At 43.5% G+C, this 11,511-nt stretch overlaps 1 protein-coding gene across 1 annotated transcript; it reads left to right on the forward strand.

The window, feature by feature from the left end:
* The first annotated feature begins 9,296 nt into the window (after positions 1-9,296).
* Positions 9,297-10,745, forward strand: LOC115162233 (glycoprotein hormone beta-5). Its single transcript, XM_029713351.1, has 3 exons — positions 9,297-9,613; positions 9,916-10,114; positions 10,409-10,745. The coding sequence occupies exons 1-3, from the start codon at positions 9,588-9,590 to the stop codon at positions 10,598-10,600; spliced, it is 417 nt and encodes a 138-aa protein (XP_029569211.1). The 5' UTR covers positions 9,297-9,587; the 3' UTR covers positions 10,601-10,745.
* The last annotated feature ends 766 nt before the right edge of the window (positions 10,746-11,511 follow it).

Below are 11,511 nucleotides of genomic sequence, written 5' to 3' on the forward strand. Positions count from 1 at the left end.
TCTGGTCGCCGGTACGCCTCCTAGGACCAGGCTACCCAACTCCCGCTCTACGCACGGCAACCATCAGGCCCCTGCACGGCCCAGTCCGCCCTGTACGAGCACCCCGCTCGTACAGGGCTACTAGTTCCATCCAGCCAGGACGGGTTGTGCAGGAGGTAAGATCAAGACCGCCTGTGCGCCTCCATAGCCCGGTGTTTCCAGTTCCTGTCTCTCGTGCGGACCCGGAAGTGCGTCAGCCCAGTCCGACTCGTCCTGTTCCCGCTCCCCGCACTAGCCTGGAGGTGCGTGTTCCCAGTCTGGCACGTCTAGCACCATGCACCAGGCTTCCAGTGCATCAGCCCAGTCCGACTCGTCCTGTTCCCGCTCCCCGCACTAGCCTGGAGGTGCGTGTTCCCAGTCTGGCACGTCTAGTACCAGCACCACGCACCAGGCTTCCAGTGTGTCAGCCCAGTCTGACTCGTCCTGTTCCCGCTCCCCGCACTAGCCTGGAGGTGCGTGTTCCCAGTCTGGCACGTCCAGTACCAGCACCACGCACCAAGCTTCACGTGCGTCAGCCCAGTCCGACTCGTCCTGTTCCCGCTCCCCGCACTAGCCTGGAGGTGCGTCTTCCCAGGCTAATGACCCCAGTACCAGCACCACGCACCAGGCTTCCAGTTCGTCGGCTCAGTCAGGAGTCGCCAGAGCCGCCCGCCAGTCAGGATCAGCCAGAGCGGCCCATCTGCCAGGATCAGCCAGAGCGGCCCGTCTGCCAGGATCAGCCAGAGCGGCCCGTCTGCCAGGATCAGCCAGAGCGGCCCGTCTGCCAGGATCAGCCAGAGCGGCCCGTCGGCCAGGATCAGCCAGAGCGGCCCATCTGCCCAGAGTCTGCCGATGACCAAAAACCAAGGGAGTCTAGCAGTAACCCTGAACTGAGTAAGCCTGACAATTCAGAACTTAAAGTGATTAACTGTTTAATTAATGAGTCTGCCTACAGGATGGAGAGGAAGAGGTCTGCCCATGATCCGGAACGAGGGATGTCTGCCTACGGCCCCAGGCTGATCGGGTCGGTGTGCATTTTTGAGGACAGTAGGCCGGAGCCTGAACCACCACCTGCTTAGGTGGGTTGGGGAGGGGGGGGGTGTAGCACAAGTGCCGTCGGTGACAACAGCCACCCTCCCTTCCCTCCCTTTAATTTAGGGGGATTTTTAAAAAATGTATTATTTTTGGGGGGGTTTGGGGTTTTCATTATTCTTGAGGTGCTTCCGGTTTAGCACCTTTGGGGGGGGGGGGGGGGGGGGTACTGTCACGTCCTGGCCAGTATAAGGGTTAATTGTTATTGTAGTTATTGTGAGCCTGAGAAGACTGTTTCGTTGATCTTGAGCTCGTTTTTGTTATTTTGGTGTTCATTTTGAGTTAATAAAAGTTCAAGAAGAGCAACCACATACCTGCTGCATTTTGGTCCTCCTTTCCCAATGACAACCGTGACATTCAGAAGCATTCGGAAAGTATTCAGACCCCTTGACTTTTTACACATTTTGTTAAGTTACAGCCTTAATCTAAAATGGATTAAATAAAAATGTTTCCTCAATCTACACACAATACCCCATAATGACAAAGTGAAAATTTTTGCAAATTTATAAAAAATAAAAATGTACATAAGTATTCAGACCCTTTGCTATGAGACTCGAAATTGAGCTCAGGTGCAACCTGTTTCCAGTGATCATCCTTGAGATGTTTGTACAACTTGATTGGAGTCTACCTGTGGTATATTCAATTGATTGGACATGAATTGGAAAGGCACGCACCTGTCTATATAAGGTTCCACAGTTGACAGTTCATGTCAGAGCAACAACCAAGCCATGAGGTCGAAGGAATTGTCCATAGAGCTCCGAGACAGGATTGTGTCGAGGTATCTCTAGGGCGGTCTCTGCTGTCTTCTGGTGCCCGGAGGAACCATGACACCTTCATACTGGATGCAGAGACATCAAAATGGTATCCATGAGTTCATCTGACTCTGGGGAATTGGATAAAGGGCTTCATTGCCAACATCCCGAAGTATGCCTTTAACGTCACTGTCTGGCAAGTCATGATGGACTTTATATAGAAAAACCCCCAAGATTTTTAGTTTACTTGTCCCGATGCGATACCATATAACTACGCTGTATGATCTATGAATGGCAAGGATATATAAGATCAACTTTATTCAGTCAGTTCGACACCTTTTAGTAAAGCTTGCTGTTCGTCAATCAAAGCACAGTAAATAGCCTATGCGCACCACTCCGTGGCTGCATATGAAACATGCCAGAGTCCAACATTAACTTTTTTCTCACTGGCCCGTTTGGGCCAGTTGGCCAAAAATCTACTGGCTCGAACAGAATTTCTACTAGCCCGGACATGGTGTAGTTTTTTAAATGCATTGGGGTCATGAAGGGCTAATAGGTTGGCATGCTTTCTTTCTATATTCAGCTATTAATAGGCTACATTTGGTTATTATGATATGTATTAAAGAGTGGTGTAATATAATTTAGCAATACAAGTCATTACTCTATTCTTTAGAATTGCATTGTATTAATTGCATTCATTTTAGTTTCTGAAATATGTCATTTTGAAAAGATTTGAAAATAGGACGCTGCCCCTTTAAGACAAACATTCCAAAAGGTTTGTGCAGTAGGCCTAATACATTATCACAGCATACTGGCTATGATTGGCCTGCCAATATTGTTCTTCTCATACCATATTATATTCAAAACTCGAGCTTTGATAATAAAATAGATCAGTTGTTATATCACTTGCGAGGCATAGCGGAGCATAATTTGAAAAAATGTGCTTTTATATTTTACTGGACTGATGGTACATGTATCTGATGGTGATCGACTAGGAATGCCTTTACAGTCGACTAGAGTTCACAGTAGACTTTTGTCTGACTAGTGAATTTAAAAGTAGCCCAGTTAATTCAGGTGGAAAAAGTAGCCGACTGAAAATGTCTTTGTGATCAGCTGTAGGCTATAGCCGGCGCTAGTGGAAAACACTGCATAATGTATTACATGATGGGGGTCCTATTTCCAGTCATGTATCCATCTGAAATTAATTTCCAATCAGCACCTCTTTGTCCACAACTACGGCCTTCTACTTTGGTTTTAAGTTACATAATCAGTCACTAATGTCGTGTCTTTGATTAAACTGATTAATCGTTTAATTGTAATTAACTAGGAGATCGGGGCACCAAGGAAAATATTCAGATTACAAAGTTATAATTTTCCTAATATAACTTTCCTATATTATAACATTATATATTATATTCTATTATAGTATTGGCCGATTATCTTCTGGTTTAAATGGTGTATTTTACCTCGCGTCTAGTCTCATTCCAAACGTCGTAAATTGTTGTATCTGCACGAATCCAGCCTTTACTAAAGTCATCCATACATCAATTGTCTTAAAATAATTTATTTACTAAACTAAGTAATTCACAGAAAGCATACAAAACAGTAGGTATCGTTACAAAGCAATGGTAGAGGAATGTGCCCTAGTGGGCTAAACGGGCCTGGCGGCCTGTTAAACAAAGGGTCGTAAAGGGCAGCTGAGGAGGCACACAGAGTTCATTAATATTAACAATTGATATGCTAATCCTTTGCACATGAACGCTCACTCATTCGGGAACAATTGCAATCAATATATATTTACGCTCAGTGTGTCGTCGGGATCCTTGTTGGAGAGTCGTTCTGTTGGAGAGTTCTCTCTCTCTCTCTCTCTCTCTCTCTCTCTCTCTCTCTGAATGGATCTTTCAAAGCGACATTCATTAATGTCGTTATAGAATGGATGTTTTGTTGGTCTTCGCGTTCAATGATATAATTTACTTAGCTGCAGACTAATAATTAATATCAAAGACTTGTTCTTATTCTGTCGGTCTCGATAGTCTAAAAGTTTAAACACGTGGTATAGGTAACTTTCAGTAGAGGAATTGGGTGGTCAAACCTTGGCTCTCTCTTCTGAGGTAAGCTGGTCTGAAGAAAGTAAATCAGGGTGGGGTTTTATACTTGAACATAGAACAGGCTTGTCACATGACGCCTGGTCCTGTCTGTGTCCCTGGGGGCGTGCCGATGACTGATTTAATCTTTGAACATAAATACATTCTATCACATTAACATCAGTACATAGCATCTCAATGTATTACAAATAGCTTTATCCTTATTAATACATTTTATACAACCATTTAGATGCAAGTCCCATAGCTGAGGCTATTATATAAACAGTATTATGGTAATATGGCTATATTGTCTCTTCTGAGTATCACAAAATTGTACCAAGCGGACCAGTTCGTAGCTGGATTCTTCACCAATCTTTTATACCTTCTCCAGAACATAAATGTCATTTGGTTCCCCAATTCTGTGAGTTGGAAGAATTTCCTGTGTCTCTCTATGAAACCCCTCTGTCTCAACTGGGCCATGTGGTAGGAGATTCTCCTCTAGAATTTTACCACCCCTTCACACAGGGCCTGGGTGGGGGGAGGTAGGTTGGGGGATGGTGCAAGGGGGAGGGGGTCAACTGTCCTCCCTGTACTCAAAGAGAGCAGCGTCATGACACTAGTATGTTTTGAAGCAGAAATAATAATGTCTCGTTCTACATTTTTGTAATCTAATCGGCCATAGGTTTGTAGTACTACAGGACAACTGTACAACTATACTATACAACACAGGAGGCTACTGAAGGAAGAACGGCTCATAATAATGGCTGGAATGGAGTAAATGGAATGGTATCAAACACATGGAAAACATGTGTTTGATGTGTTCAATACCATTCCATTGGAGCCATTACTAAGAGCCTTCATCCCCAATTAAGGTGCCACCTGTTCTATACCACGAACAACTGACACCATATCCAGTTAATGTTACATATGGTGCATTAGGAAAGTATTCAGACCCCTTGACTTTTTCCACATTTTGTTAAGCTACAGCCTTGTTCTAAAATGTATTCCCCCCCCTTTTCAATCTACACATAAATACCCCATAATGACAAAGCAAAAAACAGGTTTTTAGATTTTTTTTCAACCAAAAAAAGAACATGTAATATCACATTTACATAAGTATTAAGACCCTTAACTTGAGACCCTTTACTGAAGCACCTTTGGCAGTGCTTACAGCATCGAGTCTTCTTGGGTGTGACGCTACAAGCTTGGCACACCTGTATTTGGGGAGTTTCTCCCATTCTTCTCTTATCTGCAGATACTCTCAAGCTCGGTCAGGTTGGATGGGGAGCGTCGCTGCACAACTATTTTCAGATCTCTCTAGAGATGTTAGATCGGGTTCAAGTCTGGGCTCTGGCTGGGCAACTCAAGGACATTCAGAGTCTTGTCCCGAAGCCACTCCTGCGTTGTCTTGGCTGTGTGATTAGGGTCATTGTCCTGTTGGAAGGTGAACCTTCACCTCATTCTGACGTCCTGAGCGCTCTGGAGCAGGTTTTCATCAAGGATCTCTCTATACTTTGCTCTGTTCATCTTTCCCTCGATCCTGACTAGTCTCCCAGTCCCTGCAGCTGAAAACCATCCCCACAGTATGATGCTGCCACCACCTTGCTTCACTGCAGGAATGGTGCCAGGTTTCCTCATAGCCACTTACATTCATTCACATTTATATGCAGGTCCGGCAATAACAATAAGCATTAATTGGGATATGGCAAAATAGAGTGCGCTATTCAGTACAAGTTGTGAAACACCAGCGCCGTTACACCCCTACCACAGCACACACATTTGGAGATGTCTAAATCTCAGAGAGTAAAGCGAGCGTCTGTCGCTGGAGGACTGGGTTTCAGACCCAGGCCCGGCTGTCCCTGCAAAACATATCAACCAGTCAGGTCGGACATACTGCCCATTTTGGTCCACCTGTAATGGTTGGGGGCTAGCCTACAGAAGTGAATCCCACTGTACCATATGGAACAACAACACATTTCATGAACAATGATAGTCCCTGCATGACTTGTTTTTCTAATCACATCTCCTCAGAATTCATTATTATATTGATGTAAAACCCATCCACCACCAAACTCAGATCTTATAGGGATAGGGGGCAGTATTTACACGGCCGGATAAAAAAACGTACCCAATTTAATCTGGTTATTACCACTGCCCAGAAACTAGAATATGCATATAATTATTGGCTTTGGATAGAAAACACCCTAAAGTTTCTAAAACTGTTTGAATGGTGTCTGTGAGTATAACAGAACTCATATGGCAGGCAAAAACCTGAGACGATTCCTTACAGGAAGTGGCCTGTCTGACAATTTCTTGGGCTTCTTGACTCTCTTTATTGAAAACTGAGGATCTTTGCTGTAACGTGACACTTCCTACGGCTCCCATAGGCTCTCAGAAGGCGGGAAAAAGCTGAATGATGTCTTTGGAGCCCCTGGCTGAAAAACATTAGCGCCTTTGGTAAGTGGTCTATCAGAGTACAATGAGACTGAGGCGCGTGCACGAGGCGACCCCATGTTTTTATTTTCTCTGTCTTTGAACTAAAACAGGGTTTCCCGGTCGGAATATTATCGCTTTTTTACGAGAAAAATGGCATAAAAATTGATTTTAAACAGCGGTTGACATGCTTCGAAGTACGGTAATGGAATATTTCGAAATTTTTTGTCACGAAACACGTCGGGCGCGTCACCCTTCTTTACCCTTTCGGATAGTGTCTTGAACGCACAAACAAAACAGAGGATATTTGAACATAACTATGGATTATTTTGAACCAAACCAACATTTGTTATTGAAGTAGAAGTCCTGAGAGTGCATTCTGACGAAGAACAGCAAAGGTAATAACATTTTTCTTATAGTAAATCTGACTTTGGTGAGGGCTAAATTTGGTGGGTGTCTAAATAGCTAGCCCGTGATGGCTGGGCTATCTACTCAGAATATTGCAAAATGTGCTTTCACCGAAAAGCTATTTTAAAATCGGACATAGCGATTGCATAAAGGAGTTCTGTATCTATAGTTCTTAAAATAATTGTTATGTTTTTTGTGAACGTTTATCGTGAGTAATTTAGTAAATTCACCGGAAGTTTGCGGTGGGTATGCTAGTTCTGAACGTCACATGCTAATGTAAAAAGCTGGTTTTTGATATAAATATGAACTTGATTGAACAAAACATGCATGTATTGTATAACATAATGTCCTAGGATTGCCATCTGATGAAGATCATCAAATGTTAGTGCTGCATTTAGCTGTGGTTTGGGTTTATGTGACATTATATGCTAGCTTGAAAAATGGGTGTCTGATTATTTCTGGCTGGGTACTCTGCTGACATAATCTAATGTTTTGCTTTCGTTGTAAAGCCTTTTTTAAATCGGACAGTGTGGTTAGATTAACGAGAGTCTTGTCTTTAAAATGGTGTAAAATAGTCATATGTTTGAGAAATTTAAGTAATAGCATTTCTAAGGTTTTTGAATAACGCGCCACGGGATTCCACTGGCTGTTGAGTAGGTGGGACGATTTCGTCCCACCTACCCTAGAGAGGTTATAGATCTTATGTCCTTTTTAGATCTGGCATGTACTTTAGCAACACTATTGCCAGCCAGAATGGTGGCTTTGATGGAATGAAAATAATGTCACATTAGCAAGTAAACACTCCACTCCCTCTGTCAGGTCTCTATAGCTAACTAGACTCAGTAATTTCTCAACAGTTTAAGGTCTGCTGTCCGAAAACCATGTAATAAGATTTATAGATTAGTATTTTGAAAATAAATACATGAAATATACCGTTTTGAACACTTATTAACAGCAGTAGTCTTAAGGCAGCCAGTCCACCATCAATGTATTTCCTTTGAGAATTGTCCGTTTTTATTCAACAACTACAGAGTGTCATGAACCTAACGTCCATGGTTGGATGATGTCCTTTGCTTTATGGGAATCTTCGGTACTGCCAGCAGGCAGAAGAGGTCACTGTATCATCATCCTAAACAGAGCCAGAGATGCGCAGAGTTTAGAAAATCTGATTTGAGCTTAGAAAACCTGACGTGAGCTTTATAATTCTTTTGGAGTGTGATATCAAGGAAGGGAGGAGGGTGCTTAGATGACTGAGATCATGTGGAGACCTACACTCTTAGGGAAAAAGGTGGCATCTAGAACCTAAAAGTGTTCTTTTGTAACGGCTGTCGTCGGGAATAGAGGACCAAAACGCAGCAGGAATGTGGATGCTCATCTTGTTATTTATTTTAAATGAAGAGAACACCAAAATAACAAAACGAAGAACTCACGAACAACAAAATTGTCTTGTCATGCTCACACAGGCAAAACAAGAAACAATCACCCACAAACACTTAACCAAACACATACCCATATATAGGACTCTCAATCAGAGGCAACTAGAAAACACCTGCCTCCAATTGAGAGTCCAACCCCAATAAACTAGACATAGAAATACAAAAGACTAGAGACCACATAGAAATACAAACCTAGAACATAACCCCAAAAACCCAGAACTAACTAAACCAACACCCTACTAAATAAATCACCACCCCGAACCACATAAACAAAATACCCTCTGCCACGTCCTGATCAAACTACAATAACAAATAACCCTTATACTGGTCAGGACGTGAGAATAATCTTTTGAATAACCCTTTTTTGTTTTAGGTAGAACCCTTTTGGTTCCAGGTAGAACTCTTGAATTCCATGTAGAACCCTTTCCACAGAGGGTGGAACTACATGGAACCCAAAAGAGTTCTACCTGGAACCAAAAAGGGTTCTCCTATGGGGACAGCCGAATAACCCTTTTGAAGCCCTTTTTTCTAAGAGTGTATCCCAGACTCATCCTCCCTTCCTGCTATTCTAATCTAACTCTAATTGGTTGGAGGTTGAGGTTAATCTCCTAAAGTACTTGAGTTATTCTGCTCCAATCCCCAGTATCCTGAGGGCTTTGGGAAATGGTGATTTAATGATGATCGAAGTGCTTACTCACCCAAATAAACTCAGCCCTCTTCTCGCTCTCATCTCCCCTACTGCGGCCTCCATACATCAGACCAGACCGTGAATTATTCCTCTGTCTCCATGGGATCCACACAACAAACACGTTAGAACTACAGTAAATGCTCTGTGAAAATGTCATAGCAGAAAAAAAACATCTAAATTATAACAGACTTGCACTGAACTGGATAGTAAAAGTTAGCGCTCCAGGGCAAGGTTCTCACCTGTAAGAACAGTTCCTGAGGTCAATCAGCTAAATGAGTCTAATCTACAGGTATGAGTGTTTTCTCCCCTCTTCCATGTGGATGGCTATGAACAAAGGACCAGTCTCAATCCCTAATCAGGCTAATGGTCTGTAGTTGATTGGTGACTGGGCTGATGGGTGAGACAGAGTAGACAGGCCTAAGGGGGATCAGACAGGAGCCTGACTCTCTGGCAGGAGCTAGAGACATGGTGGTTACTAAGGCCTTAAATGGCTCCTGATTGACATGAGATGCTGGGATAAATAGCTGGGAGTTCCTCCCTGGGATCCATTATCGGGTGATTCTGCTGTCAGAGACATCACAGCTACTGGAGTTACTGTAGCTCCTGATTCAGAGGTTCAGTAGTGGCAGTTTTCTCCAGTGGAGAACCACTGCAGTGAGACCAGTTGTGAGCCTAGATGACCCAGAGGAGAGGTACTCAGTGGTGAGTTATAACACTTTAGTTAGATCAGTCACACTTACTCTGTATGAAGTTAGGGTCAGGAATCACTGAGATCTCTGGAATATTTCATGTTTTAGTTGTTGTTTTTAGTTTCGTCAACAATCTATGTTTTTTTTATTTGATTGTTTTCATTAAAATGCCAACAATATAGTCTAAAAATACTATTGACATTAACTTGCCATACTCTAACTATTTGAAGACTTTGCTAAAAGTGAGATAGAGAAAGAGCGAAATATGTTAGGCATTAGAGATAACCATGTGATGTGTGTGGTGTCTGTGTGGAGGTGGTGTGCTGTGCTGCTGTGCTGTACAGGGCTGTGGTCATGGCTTCACCCAGAGACACTGAGTCAGGCTTCAGCCGTCAACCTGCGCCGCTTCATTGGCTGTGCCGTCCGGGAGTTCACCTTCCTGGCCAGGAAACCAGGCTGTGGAGGGCTTCACATCACCACCGACGCCTGCTGGGGGCGTTGTGAGACCTGGGAGGTGAGGGCAGAGAGAGGGAGAGAGTCCTACGCAGTCAGACTGGAGAGAAGTGTTAGAAATCAGTAGATGTTAACAAAATCAATCAAATGGAAAATATAACAGTAACTAAACTATGATGATTATTGAAGAAAAATGCATCACTGTACCATGGCTAAAGGCTAAATCCACCCCTGACATAATAACGTAATAAGTCAGTAATAAAGTACTTTATTATAAAGTCATAATTGTGGAGCTTGTTGAAATAAATGAACAGATGTTAATGTAAATGAACCCTGGTTCTGTGTGTCTTTTCAGAAGCCTGTCCTTGACCCTCCCTACATAGAGTCATACCAGCGTGTGTGTACCTACAACGAGACCCGCCTGGTGACGGTGCGGCTGCCTAACTGCTCAGCCAACGTGGACCCCATGTACACCTACCCTGTAGCCCTGAGGTGTGACTGTGGAGTGTGCCTGACCAGTACCACTGAGTGTATCACCTCTGTCTGACTGCAGCACCATCACTGGCACTGGACAGGGAGAGCAGCAGCGCTGGATGTTTACTCTATGGAGAGAATGGAAATCACCTTTCTATTTCAAGTCATTATACAACTTGGAAAAACTTGAAACATGTTAATAAATAATGTCATCTGAATCTGAATACTTTATTTAAATTAGATATAGATCACTCAGCTCTCTTCACTAAAAAAGCAGATGAGAACAAAGAATAGTCAAGACATTCAGAGCATAGTGGTTCATAACGAACTTAAAATCATTCATAAAGAGCATATAAACGTGTTTTTCTAAGCGTTATGAATATGCATTATATAATATCTGCCTACTCAACTGTCACTAAGGTGCTTCAGGGCTGTTTGAGCTCCCATGCTTCAGGCATCTTCACTGTGCAGGTGGGATTAGGGAGACTGTGGAGCACTCCCTAGACAGTGTCACACACACTTGCTCACTCTGTCACCCGCATGCAAAGACGCACGCACACAAACACGCACACAGACACATACACACACACACACACACACACACACACACACACACACACACACACACACACACACACACACACACACACACACACACACACACACACACACACACACACACACACACACACACACGGGCACACACACGGGCACACACACGGGCACACACACGGGCACACACACACAGACACACACATACTCCCTATGGTGTCAGTGGTGTCATACTCCCTTATGGTTCCTCACAAAATATTCAAGACTGGGAACATAAACACTCATCACCCCCTCCCCCCAGATATTAATCGTACAATATCCCTGTGATTCATGCTTTTGGGGTTTTCATGTTGTGACAGCAGGATCATTCAAAATGTCACATTCAGGGGTCAACGGAGTTCCACCATCTTAGGAAGGGAGACATTACGGAGA

This window comes from Salmo trutta, chromosome 25 (assembly GCF_901001165.1).
Source record: "Salmo trutta chromosome 25, fSalTru1.1, whole genome shotgun sequence".
Taxonomy (NCBI): Eukaryota; Metazoa; Chordata; class Actinopteri; order Salmoniformes; family Salmonidae; genus Salmo; species Salmo trutta.